General features: G+C 38.7%; 1 protein-coding gene across 1 annotated transcript in view; it reads right to left on the reverse strand.

Annotated features, from left to right (window-relative positions):
- Window positions 1-18,923, reverse strand: part of PRKDC (protein kinase, DNA-activated, catalytic polypeptide) — a 141,235-nt gene that overhangs the window by 57,978 nt on the left and 64,334 nt on the right. Inside the window, exons 42-59 of the mRNA XM_019518957.1 lie at window positions 18,712-18,890; window positions 16,928-17,096; window positions 16,159-16,224; window positions 15,145-15,217; window positions 13,430-13,578; window positions 12,116-12,253; window positions 11,819-11,938; window positions 10,811-10,954; window positions 9,606-9,757; window positions 8,679-8,810; window positions 8,084-8,195; window positions 6,597-6,721; window positions 6,355-6,504; window positions 5,604-5,777; window positions 3,783-3,881; window positions 2,284-2,494; window positions 1,522-1,711; window positions 862-1,077 (exon numbers count right to left, since the gene is read on the reverse strand). Of these exons, the coding sequence (XP_019374502.1) occupies window positions 862-1,077; window positions 1,522-1,711; window positions 2,284-2,494; window positions 3,783-3,881; window positions 5,604-5,777; window positions 6,355-6,504; window positions 6,597-6,721; window positions 8,084-8,195; window positions 8,679-8,810; window positions 9,606-9,757; window positions 10,811-10,954; window positions 11,819-11,938; window positions 12,116-12,253; window positions 13,430-13,578; window positions 15,145-15,217; window positions 16,159-16,224; window positions 16,928-17,096; window positions 18,712-18,890 (2,599 nt within the window). The remainder of the gene's footprint in view (window positions 1-861; window positions 1,078-1,521; window positions 1,712-2,283; window positions 2,495-3,782; window positions 3,882-5,603; window positions 5,778-6,354; window positions 6,505-6,596; window positions 6,722-8,083; window positions 8,196-8,678; window positions 8,811-9,605; window positions 9,758-10,810; window positions 10,955-11,818; window positions 11,939-12,115; window positions 12,254-13,429; window positions 13,579-15,144; window positions 15,218-16,158; window positions 16,225-16,927; window positions 17,097-18,711; window positions 18,891-18,923) is intronic.

Raw genomic sequence — 18,923 nt, forward strand, 5'->3', positions numbered from 1 at the left:
TACAGTTGTGTCTTGTACTCAGCCCCTGCAGCCAGGAGGCAGGGGGCTGTGCTTACATGCAGTCCCTTTGGCTGGGAAGCAGAGGGCTGTGTCCCGCATGTAGCCTCACCAGCCAGGAAGCAGGAGCTGCATTCTACACATAGCTGTTCCAGCTGGGAAGCAGGGGCTGTGTACTGCACCCAGTCCCTCCAGCTGGGAAACAGGGTATTGTGTCCTGTACCCAGCCCTGCCAGCTGAGCAGCATGGGATCTGTCCAGCACTCAGTCCCTCCTTCCAGGTGGTACTGGACTGCTTCTGCCCAGCCCTACTCAGCTAGAGAGGTTTTCTGCAAAGCAGGTCAGCAGGGACAGTGCAGAGCCCACCTGTTTTTCTGTGCCCTCCTTGCTCGCAGCTCTGCTCCTACCCTGCTCCCACCTCTTCTTTCCCCTTTCACTCCTAGCAGCCTGTATCCACCACGTTAACCTTGGATCTAAAAAACTGTGAAATTGTTTGAAAATGAAAAACTTTTACAAAGGTTTACAAGTGTAAACTTTGAGTGTCTTTACAGGGAGAGCCAGTGAAATCTGAAACACAAAGAATCAGAAATTTCCTAACAGCTCTTGATTATCAGGAAACAAACACTGGTAGAAGACATGAAAATTTTGTTGATCAGACTACCATTTTAGCTTGGCATTTTGCAGACACTCAAGTAACTCCACTAATCTACTATTTCCCTATAGTTTGAACACCAGATATACTGAGCAGCAAATTTGAGGCTGTTTTCATTAGAATGTCCCAAGGGTGATGTCCTGCCAGCCAATTCAGTGGTATAAAGCAAGTTAAACACAAAATAAAACATCTTATTGACAATGACAGTGATACCTTTAGTAGTGCTGTCAACCTCATCTCCAGGCAAGCCCAATTTTTTCTTCCCAAAATTGGGCCCCACTGGTTTCAAGGTTCCTCTCTGTGACTTTTCACTTCGCTTGTTAACAAACAGCATGGATGAAGATAAGGATTCAGAGGATGAGGGAACTGTATATTCTGTCAAAGTGTCAATGCTGCTTCCAGTTAGCCAATTAAAAGATTTTCTACCACCTATAAAAAGCAAAAAACCCACCACGTTCAGCTTATTATATAAATTAAAAGAGTAATGAAAGGAAGAATCACCCTTCTTTACAAAAAACATAGGTCCCATATTCACACCAATTACTAGGAAACATGCTGCATTTGTATCTAAATAGACAGAATAGGAATTAAATGCGAAGTTGGGAAGTTCACATTTTAATTGAGAAGCATATTAGGGGGGAAAAATAGTCAACCAAAGGAAAATTAATGTGTTTGCCTTTTTATTTTTAAAAAAGAAGAAATTGGTAGCAAATTTTAATTTTACAACTGATTAGAGAGTGCTAGAATTTAAAAAAAGAAAATATTATTTTAATCACCTCTTGCTTTAAAGAAAAACTACACACAAGAGGAAGAAGAACAGAACTGTTTGTTTGTTGAACAAGACAGTCCCAGAGCCTGCTGATGTGTACTTACTCATGTTCTGCGTAGGTGTAAATTCATATTGCTGCTGAGTAGCCCTCACTTGAGCACCTAGTGATCCAGGAGTTGACAGGGACCCTTCCTGTGACCTCTTCCTGCTGGCACTCTGGGAAGCCTGAGTCTCCACAAACATTGGGGTGAGAATAGTACTTCGATAACGCCAGTTGGAATCAATTATGAAGTCCTACCCATGTAAAAGAAATAGTAAGATATTGATGAGAACAAGTCAAATCAAAGTTCTCTTCTTCACTGAGAAAGAAAGGTTAATACACAGCAAAACAGAATTTTAAAATCTGAAACCAGGCACAACAGAGATGCAGCTTCTTTAACATAAAATGACATATAATAGCAATATGGAATGCTACTGCCTCCAATACAAATTTGTCCTTTGACAGAGGGATAAAAACGTGCATCTTCCTATTCACTTCTTCGTCTTGGTTTTCCAATTCATGGCATTTCCCCATTTTCTTTAAATTTAAACACAAGCCAGTTCTAGCCTACAAAATGGATCTCCAGCAATTGCAATCGTAACTACTTCAGGTATAATTAAATACAGAGGCTGCTTCTTTAAAAAAAAGTTTGTAATACAGATATGAAGTTACTCTTTCAATATAAATACCAAACTTCTAAGAACTTGAATAACCCATGGCTGTCACAGATGATGCCTCTGGAGAACCTGCATCTCTATCACCACTTTAGCTTCATTTAACTATATTAACACTGCACAGTTTTATAGGAGACAGTTTATATATTTACCTGAAATCTACATTCAGAAAGTGGATGCTCAAATATTTTTCTGGAATAATCTGGACTCTTGCTGGTCATTTCAAGCAGAAAATTTGTGGCTAAGCTCAGGTACTGGGTTTCAGTCTTGGTAGAATATAAAGAATTTAGCAAAGCCAACATACGGTCAAGAGTATTTGTAGGTAACCTAGTTTCATCACTCCAAAAATTTCTAACAACTAATCTGTGAAGGCAAGTAAAAAAAAAAAATTTTTGGACATCTGCAAAAGAGGATATTATGGATTTACATAATGCTCAACTCAAAAACGGTCCATTTATTTTAACCTGTTAAGTAGCAAATATTGACATATAAGGATTAAATATACAACGTCCGACTAACCCTTTAGCCCCCACAACCTCATACCGGCTTAAGTTAACCATCTCATTTTACTACCCCCTCTCCAACTGTCTTTTCAATGTACACTTCATTTAAAAAATATTTACAACCTTAGATTACAACAATTCATGTTTTTATACTTGATACATATTTATTTTATACTTCAGTTTTACTTATGGTCTTGAAATAGTTTTCTTCCAAACGAAACAATGGGCACACAGGTATCTAACAACATTTTCACTGTCCTCTGCTTCACTAGAAAAGTTAATAAAGAAACTGTCTATGGCTCTGGATCTATTCATGTTTATGTATCAATGCATTTTGTGCTGACTCATACACCCTGTGGGAGTGTGTACACATGCAAGTAATGCAAGTGAATAAACTCCAGTGCTATCTGAGCTGGAGTAACCTGATCCCAATGCCACTGTCTACATGTGTGTTTAAGTACAACAATTTACTCCACCACTGGATAGGTACCTGTGTCTGATGGCACTGCCCGGTGGTGCTGTAAAATTAGTCTACACCAGCCCAAATGCCGTGTGTGTATAGATGCTTTACTGTGTAGTAAATTAGTCTACTGTGCCATAAGGTGCATATGTAGACACTCCCTGTAATATTAAATATAATATAAACTGAAACTAAACTAACTGAAACAGCCAAATTAATTTGGATGTACCTTTGGAAAAACAGCCTTTGGACTAAACTCTTCCATTTTTAAAGTTGACTATTTCAGCTACGTACACACTTTCAAAAAGATAGACTGTGTTTTGCCTGTACCTGTCGAAGCTGACATTACAAGTGGCATTACACCAACAAAACGGGGGGAGTAGTGAGAATAGCATCTTATTCTCTTTGTGAAATATAACTCAAAACCTTGGACGACACAGTTTTATCTATTTCAATATACAATAAAAATAGAACTTAAGAAAAAAAAAAACAAATAACCCCTTGAGAAACAAACAAACAAAACTCTTAAGTAATATTCCATTATTACAGTTCAATACACCCTCTACATGGTTCAGAAACCTGTTAAGAAACAAAAAAGATCTTGGTATTCGACATAAAAACCAAATTAAAAACAAAGGAATTCAGTACAGTGTCATTTTAGATGATCCCGCACATTATTTTGACTTACTGTAATTCAGAGATCTCATCAGTTAGGCCCTGTATCAGCATTTCTTTTGCCACTTTAAACACTTCCTGAGAATCCTCATCAGCTTGACTTTCTGAATTCCTAATTGTAAAACCAAAAAAGTCTGTTTTTAACTCTAGTCTGAAATAAGCTGCAAAAAAGAATCCATTGAAGCAAAGAAAGCACTATTCCCTGACAGGTCTCATCTTGGCCTGAAGGCAGTGCAGATGGTTCATATAAGGTGCCTTGATGGCAAAAAAAGGTTTCTTCAGAGAAAAAGATAACCAATATGAATTAATTTGCTTCCACGTGGAGAGAGGGTATTTTTTCTGCCATTTGGTAAGGTAAGGCCAGATCTGGATGGACGATATAGCAAAAGGAAGTCAGCAAAGGAAAAGCTCAGGGCAGCAAAGGAAGTCACCTATATTGCAGGAAAAAATACATGCATTTTCTCTTCACTTGGGTTTTGCAATGAGTTCAGAACCACATTAGTTATCTTGCTATAAACATACCACTCTTTTTGGCAGTGAAGATAACCACACAACACCAAAGCTTAATAAGTGACCAGTAGATATTAGGAGTGTGTGGAACAGGCCATATTCTATTTGGATTCTGCCCTAATGGGGGAAAACAATTCCATTAGTTGATTCGGATCACTGTCCCGATTAGATTAAGCTGAATCCTAATCTGAAGATTTGATGCTGATTCAGAGAATCAGCAATTCGACTACAGACACAGCTTTAAATGTTTTTTCTACATCTCCCCCCCACCCCAGTGTGCTTGGCGGCGAGCCCAGAAGTGGACTTGAACTACTTCTGGTCAGCTTCCAGGTCCACTGCCAAGTGCACTGGGGGCCCCCCCCCGTGCTTCCCCAGCTTCCGGGAAACACCAGTTGCCGAGCCAGGGGAGGACCCAGAAGTTCTTCTGGTCCACTTCCAGGTCTGCTGCTGAGTGCACTGAGGACCCTCCTGTGCTCCTGTGGGACATTCCATCTGCCCCACCATCGCAGCATTCACGAGCTATTTGGTACCTTGAGGTATGCAGAAACACATTTAAAGCTGTGCTTATGTCTGAATCATCAAATGTTTCCGAATCAATTCAGAGGGTTCCAATTCTATTCAGAGAGATTAAAGGGTCTCCTGATTCGATCTGGATTCAGAGATTCGGCCACCAAATTGGACCACATTTCCACCAAATCAAACCAGCGTCTGAAGCTTCACACAGTCCTAGTAGATATGTGTTCCTAAAGAGCGGTGAAGGAGAGTTGTGATATAGATATGATCAAAGATAGTCTACTTTTAAAGGAGAGGCAGAAACAAACCAAGCCAGGCAAAACATTACTACCAGAATTTTGAGAGGAGACAACAGACTTCATGTACCTAAATCTGCTAGACCCTGTGCATCCTCAATTCCTAATTAAATGTTTTGCCAGCACAGGCTGTACACAGCAACAATGGGAGGTTGAGAACATTTGTTTTAGAGTATTATTTTCAGAGAGAAAAGAAGAAAATACAACCACATTCTAAAAAGCTAACAATTTTGTACGAGAAAATGAAATTTGGTACTTATTATGAAAGTGTTTTAAGAACATTAATTCATTCCTTACATTGATGACCATCATAATTAAACACCAGCATTTTATACGTGGGGTAACAGAAGCAGACACTTCTGCAAGATTTTTCTAAAGTCAAAGAATTTTCTGCTTCCTGTGCTGTACCCACACCTTCCCTCCCACTATATGAGAGGATTAAGGCTAGTCAGAACACTTTTATATAAAATGCTCTTAAAATGGTTGAAAAAGCATACTTGTAACTGAATCCATACCTGTAGTTATCATAAATCCACATCATGATGTCATACGTGCGCTCTCGACAAACTGGAGAAGGGTGAGAGATAAACCCTGTTACTCCAGGCAGAAGTTCTCTTAGTTCCAGTGGTTTTAGCTTAGAAAGCATCTTGTATATTATATCCAAACACACTCTCTGCCTCTCATCATCTCTAAAAGGGACAACACACAACTGCATTGTTTTCATATTCTGTTCACAACCAAACACAAATTGAAGTTCATGTATTTTCAGCACTATTGTCTGATTCCATAAAACTACTTTAAGTTTAAACACAACTATTAACTTAAATTCCCAGTCCCAATGCAGTCAAAGAGTCAGTTCCTATGCCTGAAGAAGGGCGACTGTGCCCAAAAGCTTGCAAAAAACTTTTTTCCAACTACTCAGTTGGTCTAATAAAAGATATCACACCTACCCAAAGAACCCTGACTGCCTATGTCCTTAGACCAACACAGCTACAACCAAAAACCCAGTTAGGATCGAGTCAGTTGAGATTCCACTCTAACGGTAATAAGGACTAAACGAAGTCTAAACTTAAACAGAAGATGTAAAATATTTGACAGGCTTACATTTGCTCAAAGAGGAGAGCCATGCCCTCAAGGAAGCCCAATATGCAGCTGTAAATATGTAAGGAATTTAAAACTTGCAACTGGTTACTAGAAAAAGATGCTGGTGTAAAGATTTTGCCATGGCTGTTCAGATCAGCATGCACTGACCATATGCCAACTTACCTGCGATTCATGACCTGCAAAAAATCTTTGCTCTTTAACTGTAAGTAGAGATCAGTTATCTCTTCTGCACGGCACATCACCACTTCCAAACAAGAAGTTTTCAGCACACCATGAAGTTTCGGTAACAGAAAGAACACAGCATTTATAAACCTTGATAAGAGCACAAAAACAGGTCAGAAGTTATTTCTATTTGGAAATGATTTTATATCCAGAGAGTACATACCATACAATCTATGATGTACCTGTCAGCCACAGGAGGAAAATTCTTCACTACTTTATTCAAGCAGAGAATAAACTTGTCTTCCTTGGTGTTTTGATGCTGTTTTAATTGCTTTACAACACAGTCATAAATTGGACCCTCAGTTATCTGAAAGAACCGAAATGCTGTAATATTAAATAAACCTAACTGCCATAACATTAAAAACAATCAAATGACTGTATAGAACTGTTACAGTGGGAATTAATTTTAGTGATAGTGAAACTTCAGAGGCAGATGTTAAAGTGCATACCCTTAACATGCATGAAGACAACTCACAGCATAAATACAAGTCTGGATGAAATACATATTGCCTGATTTAGCACTGGCACCAAATAACAAGCTGAAAGTTTCTACTTATTATGTAGGGAGCAAAAGGTTTTAATCTGAAGGAAAGTCACTTGGTATTCTTATTATTAATGGCAAGTAATCTCTGATTTAGTGTGGCATGTCTCCATTAGGGATGCAACTTAAGATAGCATAAAACACAAAACAATTTTTCATTAAAATAAATTTGGCTTACTGTCAAAGGATAATGTACACCAAAAACAATTAACACTATGCTTTATTTCATCATTCAAAAATTACTGTTTTTAAAAGAAAAGAGGAATTAGTTAAGACTCAGAGGGCATTTGCACACATGCGAGGAGCCTGCTCCAACGCGCTGGAAATTCAGCATGTTGGAGCAGACTCTTATTCAAGTCTACTGGAGCATGTAAATTGATGTGCTCTAGCAGTGTCGCATATTAGCAGCGCAATGCACCTCCGCATTGAACAAATGGTGGCGGTGCGCTTTGAACTAACACATTTTCGATGTGCTATAGTTCAAAGTGCACCACCACCATCTTCCCAGCGCAGCGATGCACTTCAACACTGATACACATAACACGTGGGCACTTTTAATTAGCAAAGCTCTCTAAAAAGCACCCGGTGCCACATCGGAAATACATATAAAAATGCCCCAAGTGAGAAAAGGTCAAGACTGATAGACCTAACATTTCCTACAGAAAAGAAAGTAGACAGGGAAGACAGCTATGTACTTTACTTAGAGGAATTACACAAAACATGTCCAATGGCAGGAGTCAACAATATTAATGCATTCAAAGGCCCTGTTTACAGGCTCTTAGCTATAGAGAGCACCATAAGGATACCCCAAATTTTCACATTTCTTTTACCTTCCTTAAAAATACTGTGTTATTCCCCTTGGTAGAGAGAAGGTGAACAAACAGTGCTCAGAAACCCAGGTCCTGCAACCTCCCAGGGCCAACTGCTGAGAATGGAGACAAGGCATTGACAACCTATGTTAATCTGATCCTGAATTTTAATCTCCACCTGATAATATCTTCTACTGCCACTTTACCATGGAGAAGGCCTCAGCATATTTAACATTTTCAAGCTAGAATTGGGTAGTCACCTTATATAGAAAGTGTCATTAATATAGAATGATAAGAAGTCATGATGTAATACACTCACATTTTCCTTCTCAGCAATGTATCGAAGAGTAAGTCCCAACACTTCTGCTGCAGCTGCATAGACTTCCTTATATTTTAATAAAGCCATGTTATTGACCAGAGCCTGAAAATACCTAGTATACAAAAGAAATATGCTGTGATCCATTCCCCTTGATTTTCCATTAATATCTGATGAATAACAAAAAATATAGCCATATTCTCTACCGCTTCTATATTCATAGACTTAACTGTAGACTTTGTAGAGCAATTACATTAATATGTCATATCCATGAAGGTCACAGGGAACCTTTCAGATCTTTTCCTTAAATCCCCATTTTGATCCTTTCTGACTCCAGCAGGTGCCAGAGAGCTTGCTAACTGCAAAAGAAAGGACTAAAACAGGGCCAGTGCAAACATACTCCCGCCAGTTCATCTCCAAGAGTAAAATGAGGGCCGTAGAGTTTGCTATATGGGACTTGTTACAAATAAATGTTTATGTGGGGTGGGGGCTGAGGTTGTGAAGAGATACGAATAATCCAAACCCCACCCTCCATGATGCCAAATTCAGTATTGCTTCTCTCATCAAAATGAACTCCCTCACAAAATTCACTGCTCACCTTGTACTATCTATTTCACATTTTGGGTCATAGGGAGGCAAGTTATTAGCAAGAACAATGCCTAACAGTTGAATTCCTACTGAGTTGTCTTTTGTTTCAGGATCTCCTCCAGAAAACTGTTCAAATATTAACCTGTAACAAAAATATATACAGAAAAAGGTGTGTATGACATCTACAGGTCAAAGACAGTACATTACAGAAGACTGAATAAATCCGGTGACAGATCTGAATCTAAGAAAACAGTAACTTATTGCGAGAGTAATTGTAACAAAAAAATGCAAAGCCCCTGCCCCCAATCTTCCCTACCACAAATCATTTATTCTTTAATTTACAGGGTCTCTCTTTGATGATGAAACACTGCTAAGGTTGTAAGTTACTTGTATAAATATCAGACAAAAATTGTTCTTCTAGTATTCTGCCATGCTTTAGGTATTCCATTTCCAGGAAGCCCTGTACTTCTCATTTCTCAAGGTTATTTTGCAACCTGAATTCTGTTCTCCTGCATATGCAACACCTCTGCAGTTTTCCACCTCTGCATTTCTGGCACTAACACCAGAGGGAACTTCAATACTGCAGATGAGCTTACTCCAGAAAGACAAAACAGTAGGCACAGCAGAGATGAAAATCCACCAGTATTATACATGCAAACAGAGATGATCAAAGAACTAAAAACTCTCTGGAGAGGCTTGGATTGGGTTAAAACAAAACAAAACACCATCACCAGAAAGCTAACAGATGCTAATAAATGATCCAGTACTATCATCCATGGAAGTACTGGATCAAATCCTAGGATAGCATGGAATTTTTGCAACCACCATTCAAGAACTAATGCCCTAATCCTTTCACATCTACAAACCTATGTCTGGATTTGCTCTAGATTCTCTGCAAACTTAGAGAAAAAATGTACCTTCATTAAGTTAGTACTACCTGTAAGGTACAGTGAGACAATCTTTCCAGCACTCCACAACTGTCTTTATAATTTCCAAGTTGTGTCTGAACACTGCTCTTTTCTGGTGAAATGCATTCTTCATCAAGAATTCAAGCAATCGATTAGCGAGGATTTCATCTTTAACATTCCCCTAGCATGAAAACAAACGAACAGCAACACAGAATTTCTATATACAACTGTCAAATTGATCTTATTTTAGAATCAAAACACAAACAGATGTAATGCTCAGAATACTATAATATAAGGACCTCCATTCTAATTAGGCATTCTATCAGCTGGGCTTCATTTTAAATGGGAAAAGAGTTAGACATGAGTAGCTGACATGATGCTAACCACAAACTGTCTATACTGACTCCCAAGTCCTAATCAATATGGGTGCTGACCAATTTAATTCTTCACATTGTTTTTGACCCAGTATGATTTTGCAGTGAAGTCAAGGTCAGAATTCAGCAGAAATGGAGTTGCTTTATGAGGAGCTCTGACACCTGTTGACAGGATGGGTCAAGCAAAAATATAGCCTAACTCATATCCAGCCAGCAAAAGAGAGAATACATCCAAACCACTCCTTCTTGCTGGTAGTACAATATTGCTCTATGAACAATAGAAAGCTTCTGCCACCACAGGAAAGCTGCCACAGAACAAGGGAAGACATGTCCATGCTTTTTGCTGACAGCTATAGCCCTTTTCCACAATAGTGCCTTCCAGGTACACTGTATACCCTACTAACAACAAGCCATCTGCTTACAGAAGACCTGTAGCACAGACAAGCTCTAAGTTACTCAACATTCATTTATCTTTGATAAAATGGTAAGAACGTGGTTTTCAACACACATCTGTGAAAACTTAATATTCAACTACAGCAAGACATGACAGTGTCATCTCTAAGTCCATAAATACATATTTGTCAAGTATGCTGTAGTCTGCTGCATTTAAATGGCATGAAGTATCTGTTAGCAGACCAAAACAATCTGGGATGCCCACTGCTCAACAAGCTGCTCTCAATGTATGGGCACAGATTCTTTGATTAAAATCCTAAACTTTTTTCTTAAACTGATCGAGCTGTTTATATTGACTATGAAAAAAGAAAAGAAAAAAAACACATTAAGGAGGGATGGAATAAAACCATTACATATACTCCATTTTACCTAATGGCATACAACTATAATGTTCTCCATTTCCTTACTTTGGGAGAAGCTACATTAGTCCAAGAAAGCAGAGTAACTACTATTTCCACCACCATGTAATGAATCCTCTCTCCTCCATTATCCCGAGAAACAACAAGTTGCAACAAGGGACCAAGCCAATGCCTTGCATAAGGTCGGAAAACCTAGAGAGAATAAAGAACAAACAATGAACTCTAAAACTAACTTAGTATTGAAGAAGTTAATGCATTAAGACATAAAATCCTATTAAATTCACGTTTTCAACACAGTTTTTACCTCATTTCCTCCAAAAAAATAAACTGCAGGGATTAAAAAAAAAATCTTAATAAAATTTCCTTATTGTAATTATATTTGCTGCTTGTTCTTTCTGCTTACAAGCCTTCAACATTGATGTTCATAATAAATTATTTTTCTTTCATTGGAGCCCACTAAATATAGCAATTATACCAGTGTTTCACATACAGAGCCCCCCTCCAAAGGGAAGTAACCCACACCTGCACATAAAAATACATACTGTTCAAATTGTTACTCTAGAGATTTGTTACTACACTGGTTTTGAAATGTTATGAAATGCAGTAGTTTTAATACTTTGGATCTGATATGCACTGGAAGGTGAAAGTTATGATACAAGTATCTAAAGCAAGTAAGAGTACTCAGCTTTAAAGAAACTGATCCAGGTAGGGTAGAAATACATTAGCTTGGACCAGGAAGAGAAAGCATTTCCTCAGTAATTACAGGAGAACCATACACATTCGTATGTTATTGAAATTAGACCTATGCAAAAATCAAATGGTTTTATTCAATAAGGTTTTCCCCACATTAATTTATATAAATCAATATCACCCAGTTTTCACCTGAAGGCTAAGCCGGCAATGCTTTCCTTCAGTAGGGCTAAGTAACAAAAGCTGAACCCAGAAAAACTTAGTCTGAAATGGGGTTTGTCCTAAAAGGCTTATGCAGCTGCAATTATAATTTAAGACTGTATTTAAGCAAAAAGAATCAGAACTTAATGCAATGAAACTACTCACCTCCTCAGTATTAACAATAAGTTTTGCTAAGAAGAGGCGAATGTTTAATGGTACTGATGGGTTCCCCAATTTGCTATGCAGGAACTTCATCCATGGAGGAAGGGCTACTGGAACTGCCCCCTGTAATCAAAATGAAAAGCTTCCCTTAAAATACGAGCAACTTAAAATTACCAAAGAAGAAACAGAAGGTTTTACTCTACTACAACCACAAACACTACAAAGCAAGGTTTCCATTATAAACCCCTTTCTTGGCATCATATTTGTAACTAGTGGGCTAGGCCATTAAACAGTACTGACCTCATCTACTTTGGGTGTTATCTGATTTCTCTGCATATGTTTAATCAGGGTTGTCATAGCTGTCATACATTCATGTTGATTGAGCTCATCCATCTCGAGTTCCATTTCATCATCTAGAACCATGGACTCAGTGGATTCCTGTACAAAAAAGGATAGTGCTTCATTTTTTTTTAATCGTGTTAATACTGTATACATTCTGATTTTCTAGTCCACCTATGCAAACTTTATTACAATACTATTTAATGGGGATTACATCAAATATATAGTTCAAACCAAAACCACCCAAAACACGTTTGCTTAAGGATATCAGCCAGCTGTTGCTTTGACTTAGGCATTTATTAGAGTCTAGTGGCAAGCCAGAAACATACACTGAAGTCAGACCCCACAGAACTTAATTTCAGTTCACAGCTGGCCATCCGAGACCACATCAGTTATGCAAGATTTTAAGTGCACACCCCAACTCCCACTCAAGATATTTGTGAAGTATTTAATCACAGATTCATTTAGAAGCCAATTTTCCAATAAGAGAAAACCGCTTTCACCACTAAAAAGGAATGGAAATTCGAGCAATTTGATGTAGCTTGTGGTTAGACTGTATAATAAAAATACGTTGGTTAATTTTATGTCAACTGTTAAAACAGGAAAACTGTTGGCTTTCCTGATATCATATTATGATTAATTTTGAAATCTTGCCTTTAACACTGATGGTAACTCAAATGCCTAGTGTCTTTTCCAAAGGCAAATCTTTCAGACTTATTTGCAATAAGGCAAGTTCTTCCTGACTTGACCACTGACACAACTTCAACTCAAGTCTGATTTTTTCTATGTAGAACTGGCACACAACAACACTTAAGGTAGTACAATGATAAAATGCTAGAGAAAATATTGCTCTCTTGCCCTTTCTAATGATTATTTCATGCATCCCAGCAAAGGGGTGTAAGGAAATGGGAAATATTAAATTGTGAGTTTTTTAAAAAATGGCACAAAAATATTTACATGCAGTTGTAAAATCTAAAGCCACTGTTACTTTTCTTACATTGACTAGATTTTAAAAGGGGTAAATCTTAACTTCTACTTAAGACAGCCCAGACACATAGTAGAGGAGGGGTGGGCAATTATTTCAGCTAGAGGGCTACTTGTCAATTTTTGGTGAGCTGTCGAGGGCTGCAAGGGTACACCACTTGACAAAATGCTATTGAACCTTGTATCTGTACAAACAACACATACATGAAGCCTGCTTTTCCAGTTATCGTATCTACTTATCAAGAGATTGACAAGCTTATTCCGCTACACAGCATACAAGCCTCTAATCACCTTTCTCCTGAAACGAGCACTAGCAGCTGTTGGGTCTTGCGTGTTATAAGAAAAACTTTGGACTCCAGTGGAGAAATCAAACTGACTCATCTCCTCACTGAGACTGCTGTCTACCATATAGGATGCAGAAGGCAAATACTGAGGCTCATCTGAATAAGAAAAATAAATTGTTAATTAAGACAATAACTCATGTTAAACTTGCCTTTAGTGACAACTCACAAGACTGATAAAAATTTATCAGGCACAGTAGCTACTAGGCCTGTGTGAAACAGCTAGCATTCACTTCGGATTTGGCCAATTTGGGGGACAGTGATTCAATTTGGTGATTTGAATCACGGTCCCAAACCTTTTCAACTGAATCTGATTTGGAGATTCAGCTGAATGTCCAAATCAAACAGGCCCCATCCCCTGCCCGCTCTCTCAGCCTCATCAATGGCTGCCCCGCCCAGGCCCAGTGTCCCGACTTTTTAAGAGCCCTGCACCCACTGGCTGCTGCCAGGCTGGGGGGCAATCCCTACTGCCCCGTGCTGCATGGGGGGCTCTGCCACAAGCCACCAGAGGCCCCAAGGGCCACTGCAGCAGCCAGTGAGTGCAGAGCTTTTTTTTGTTGTTGTTGGGTTTTTTCTTTTAAGCGCCAGAAGGCTGGGACCAGGCAGGGCAGTCATGGGGGCTCGTGCAGAGCCCCCCATGCAGTGCAGGGCAGTGGGGGACAGTAGGGATCATCCCCCCCAACCTGGCAGCAGCTGGTGAGTGTGTGTGGTTTTTTTTTTGTTTGTTTGTTTTTTTGTTTTTTTGTTTTTGTTTTAAGAGCCAGGACGCTGGGGCCAGGAAGGACAGCCATTGACGGGGCTGGGAGAGTGGGCAAGGGTCAGCGGGTGCTCAGGGGGACCAAGGGAGCAGGCAGGGGATGGGACCTGGCAGGGGTCTCCCCATGGTCCCCTCCTCCTCCTCTAGCCCCCTACTTACCAGCATGGAGCCCAGGTTCAGCTTCCTGTGATGGTGAGCAGGGACTGCCCAAATCGCCAAATCTCTGAATCTTTCTCCAAATATTTCCCAAATTGATTTAGAGGCTTCATATCAATTTGGATCTTTCTACTGGTCTTCCGATTCAATTCAGATTCGGAGATTCGGACGCAAAAATCGGGCTGAATCTCCTCTGAATCAAATCAGCACCCGAACCTTCGCACAGCCGTAGTAGCTACATGTGTGTTTAGTACAAGGTCTTTGTCCAGATTTTACTGTAATTAAAAGTTCCGTTAGAAATGATAAACTGTCCCCTTCCTTGTAAAAATATGCCCTGGATGTAAGAACTTCTGCTTATAAATAAGTATTAGCCATTAAAAATTGGCTGCATTTTAATGATAACAGAAGTATAGAACAGATCATCTTCCATATACTCTAAAAAAAATATTGGAGTGGGAAAACTTTAGAAAGCTAATTAACAAACATCAAAATGCAAAATATAGTCTCAGTTGGCAAATTTTATATAATGCTACATCTACATGAAGTTATTGAGAAAATAGAAGGAAATAATATTTTCCATAACTCCATTACTAGAGAAATCACCAGACTGTCTTTAGATCTCATTGCCAGCTTTTCCAGACTCACCTCTAATACAAAATAAGCACATCAAAATCAAAATGTGCAAATGTCAACTGTAAATTTAAGATTATTAAAAAAAAACAAATTAAATTTTAAATCAATGAATATCTTACCTGGATCACCATTTACTGCATCCCTGGCTTCCTTCCTAATGGCAATATACCTTTTCTTCCTTTCCATTGGCACCTAAGACCCAACAAAGAGCTAAGTTTATATGGTTTTTAACCTGAATTAAACAACAACAAAACCCAAACAAGTTGAGCATCTCTTATAGATGGCATATTTATCTAAAGTAATACAGCTTTTCAACTGATAGCCAAAGAAAGAGTTCCAGCTACTGAAAATGAATTGCAATGCTGATTAACAGTGCTTAGGACTACCTTGTGCCAAATGAATTACTAATTCTGGTAGTGGGTTATCAGAGTAAGTTTGCCAAAACAGTAAAAGCTGTGCTTTTCAACTCCCAGAGTTTGGGATTTCTGCCCGCAAAAATGATAAATTAACTAGTTTAAAAAAAAAAAAAAGAAGATATAAGTGGATTTTTCCTATCAATGTCATGCACTCCAACAGCATTATTTCCATCTCCCTATCTCATAGTTTCTAGGGTCGGAAGGAACCTGAGTAGATCATCTAGTCCGACCCCCTGCCACAGCAGGAAAGATTACTGGGGTCAAATGACCCCAGCAAGGTGTTCATCTAACCTTCTCTTAAAGACCCCAGGGTAGGAGCCAGCACCACTTCTCTTGGAAGTTGGTTCCAGATCCTAGCCGCCCTGACCATGAAGTAGCACCTCCTGATACCTAACCTAAATCTACCCTCTGCCAGCTTGTGACCGTTATTCCTGGTCACTCCTGGCAGTGCTCAGGGGAACGGGGACTCCCCCAGTGCCTGCTGATCCCCCTTGACTAGTCTGTAACAGGCCACTAGATACCCCCCAGCCTCCTCTTCTGGAGGCTGAACAGGTTCAGGTCCTGCAGCCTCTCCTCGTAGGGCCTGCCCTGCTGCCCCCTGTTCATGCAAGTGATCTCTTTGCATGTGTAAATACTATGGTATATAATGACTGTATAACATTAAAAGCAATTTAACATTTCCACTTAATTATAACAAAGCGCAGAGCTCATACTCACCTCAATTTCTACAGGAAAAGAATACTGGTGCTTCAGATCTATCAAGTTTTCAAAAATGAGCAAGTTCTGTGAACCAAAGCATAGCTGACAATTTAGGAAGTCATAATGTAATCAGTGGCTGCTACTGCAGCCAGATTAAATAGAATCTATTTCAACATACCAAGCACAATGAAAAGTAATGGTCTCATTCAATGAGTTCATTCATGAGAACTATACTAATATAAATGTTCTTTTTAGAATCTTCTGAGAAGCAAGATTTTTTTTAGTACTATCTTTTACTGGAACAACTACACAATTAGAAGACATGCTAAACAAGCTTTCAGACATAGAAGTGCTCTTCTGCTAACGTTTCTCCAACTATTTCGTTGTTCCAGAAAAGATTTCACTAAAATACCAAGCTTCTCACATATTTCCTGTATCTTCACAGCTATAACATTCCAACTCCACTAATATTTAAGAAACTAAATGTTGGTTATTTTCTGTACTTAACCAACAACTATTTAAAACAGAGTAGGTCAAACGTCTTGCTACTTTAACCCCCAACCAGATATGGAAACCTTGATCTGCAATTCAAATATTATATAAGATTAAAAGAAGCCAACTACTTCCCTGTTTATTTCAGACACTATTAAGATAAGGAACAGTTGTGGGAAACAGGTTTTGGTTTGATTCACTGAAACAAATAAAATCTTCCCATTAGTGTCTTACTATACTGGATGGACCCTGCAGAACATTAACAACAAATAGTAGTTTCCTCATCAACATTCACCTTTTCTGGTTTTTCGGTGAAAAGGAAGCCCTGGTAGAATTTAGTTTCAGTGAAGACGCAACTGATGACAGCAATGGCACAGTTATAAGCAGCACAATGATACTCTCTCCTCTTTTCCAAAAGGTGACTCTCACCTGCCATATTTTCTGTAAATGCATCATAGCAAGACCTTAAAAGAGACCAAAAATCTTGTCAACATTTTGTAGAATATCACAGAGGCCCCAATACAAAGACTAGCGAAGGAAGCAGAAAGACAACATAAGCTTTGTAAGGGAGCCAGAGTGCAATGAAGCAGTACCAGCACACACCACCTCAAATAAATTTAAGTTTTCAACAGGAATCCTTTGTGGCAGCAGTATCACCCAGCACCAATGAAAACAAACCTTAGCTAGTATTTCTACAGAAATTCCCAGTGCAAGGAACCTATTACTTCAGCTATTTCAAATTAGAGGAATACAATTCCTCTACCCATATAGGTAAATTTCACAAACTTCTTCCCCAGAAATTCAAGCAGGAACAGGCCAGACAGGAATCATTATATAGCAGGCAAATAATGCAAACCTCAATCTAGTTTTCAAAGTTCTGCCAATCAGCAGCTAGTTTTTTAAAGAAAGATCCTTGTAAGATGTAATGAATTAGGAAATAAAATAAATATAAATTCATTAAATCTGCTACATTTTATTGTTCTGTATGTGTCAAAGAGGAAGGGTATTTAATTGTAAAATAAAACAATGCTACTGAACTTTTACATGTAGTATTATTTTTCTTTCTATGGTGTTAATTCATCAAAAATGATACCTGCTGCCATTACTGCAAATTCATAATGATGTGAATGCAAGTCTACAATACCTGCAGTGGAGTGATACTGGGAAAATTGTTGGCTCCTTAAGAATAAATTGTATCCTGGGATCCTGTGGTTCAGGATCATAATTACTGTAATAAGTACACACAGCAAAAGGTGCCTAAGATACTGTTAGAAATATTAATGCTACATCTTAATGATGAGCATCATTTAGGAATAACTAAAACGCATATCCTCTCTATGAAACACTCATCATCAGGGACTAGATGGCCAAACAGACCTTTTCCATTTAAGTGTTATGCTTCCAATTTCACTGGACAAAGGGGACACTAATAAGATCTAGAGTCTGCCATTAGCAAGCTAGAATAAAATATATAAAGTTGATTTACAGAGCATCATTTTCAGAGATGGCAAAATATGCCCTTTATTAAACACTACCCACCTCCCATGACACAGGACATACAATCAAGAAACTAAGAAAAGCTGTAACTACCCTGATGAAGTATTCCAGGATATGGACAGACATGATACGTAAAGTGCTTCAAAAGCTACTGCACTCTGAAGTGCTTAAAATATGGAGCACTTTGGCCATGAACAGATTTACAGCTCCCCTTGTCTGTGCCCCGAGTGCTTCATAATGCCCACAACAGCATGCAGTAGTGTGGCTCTTCAGCCACAGCCAAAAAGTACAATAGAAGCAGCACTTTATAAAGTATGTACATTTGTCCACTTACCCTTTAAAAGTACTTCAAATATAACATCTGTTCATGGCCCTGGCCTCTACATTTGGTGGTCACCATATCACCATATTGAGATAAATCCAATTCAATATCTAGTGTTTAAAGCACAATTTGGATCTTCTCTTAAATTTATCCATTGCTAGGATGGATTTTTTTTCCAAACTGCATACATAGAAACAGTATCTGGTTCCTTAGGTAATTAGAAGCAAATAAAGGTTATTACACACATGAGAAACTCTTACTTGATTAGCATCTTGGTAAGTTCATTCCCTTCTACATTTGTGGTGCCCTGGTAAGCCTGGTTAATTTGAGAGTCCTTCGAGTGAACATGCTCTTTTGAGAGACGTGAATACAGCACTTCCAGGATCTTATAATACCCCATTTTCTTGATGACTTGTGTATTAAAAACTGTTTCATTTGACTAAAAAGAAAAGCACAGAAAGATCTCTTAGCT

Source organism: Gavialis gangeticus, unplaced genomic scaffold (assembly GCF_001723915.1).
Source record: "Gavialis gangeticus isolate Ggan-Ray unplaced genomic scaffold, GavGan_comp1, whole genome shotgun sequence".
NCBI classification, from domain to species: Eukaryota; Metazoa; Chordata; order Crocodylia; family Gavialidae; genus Gavialis; species Gavialis gangeticus.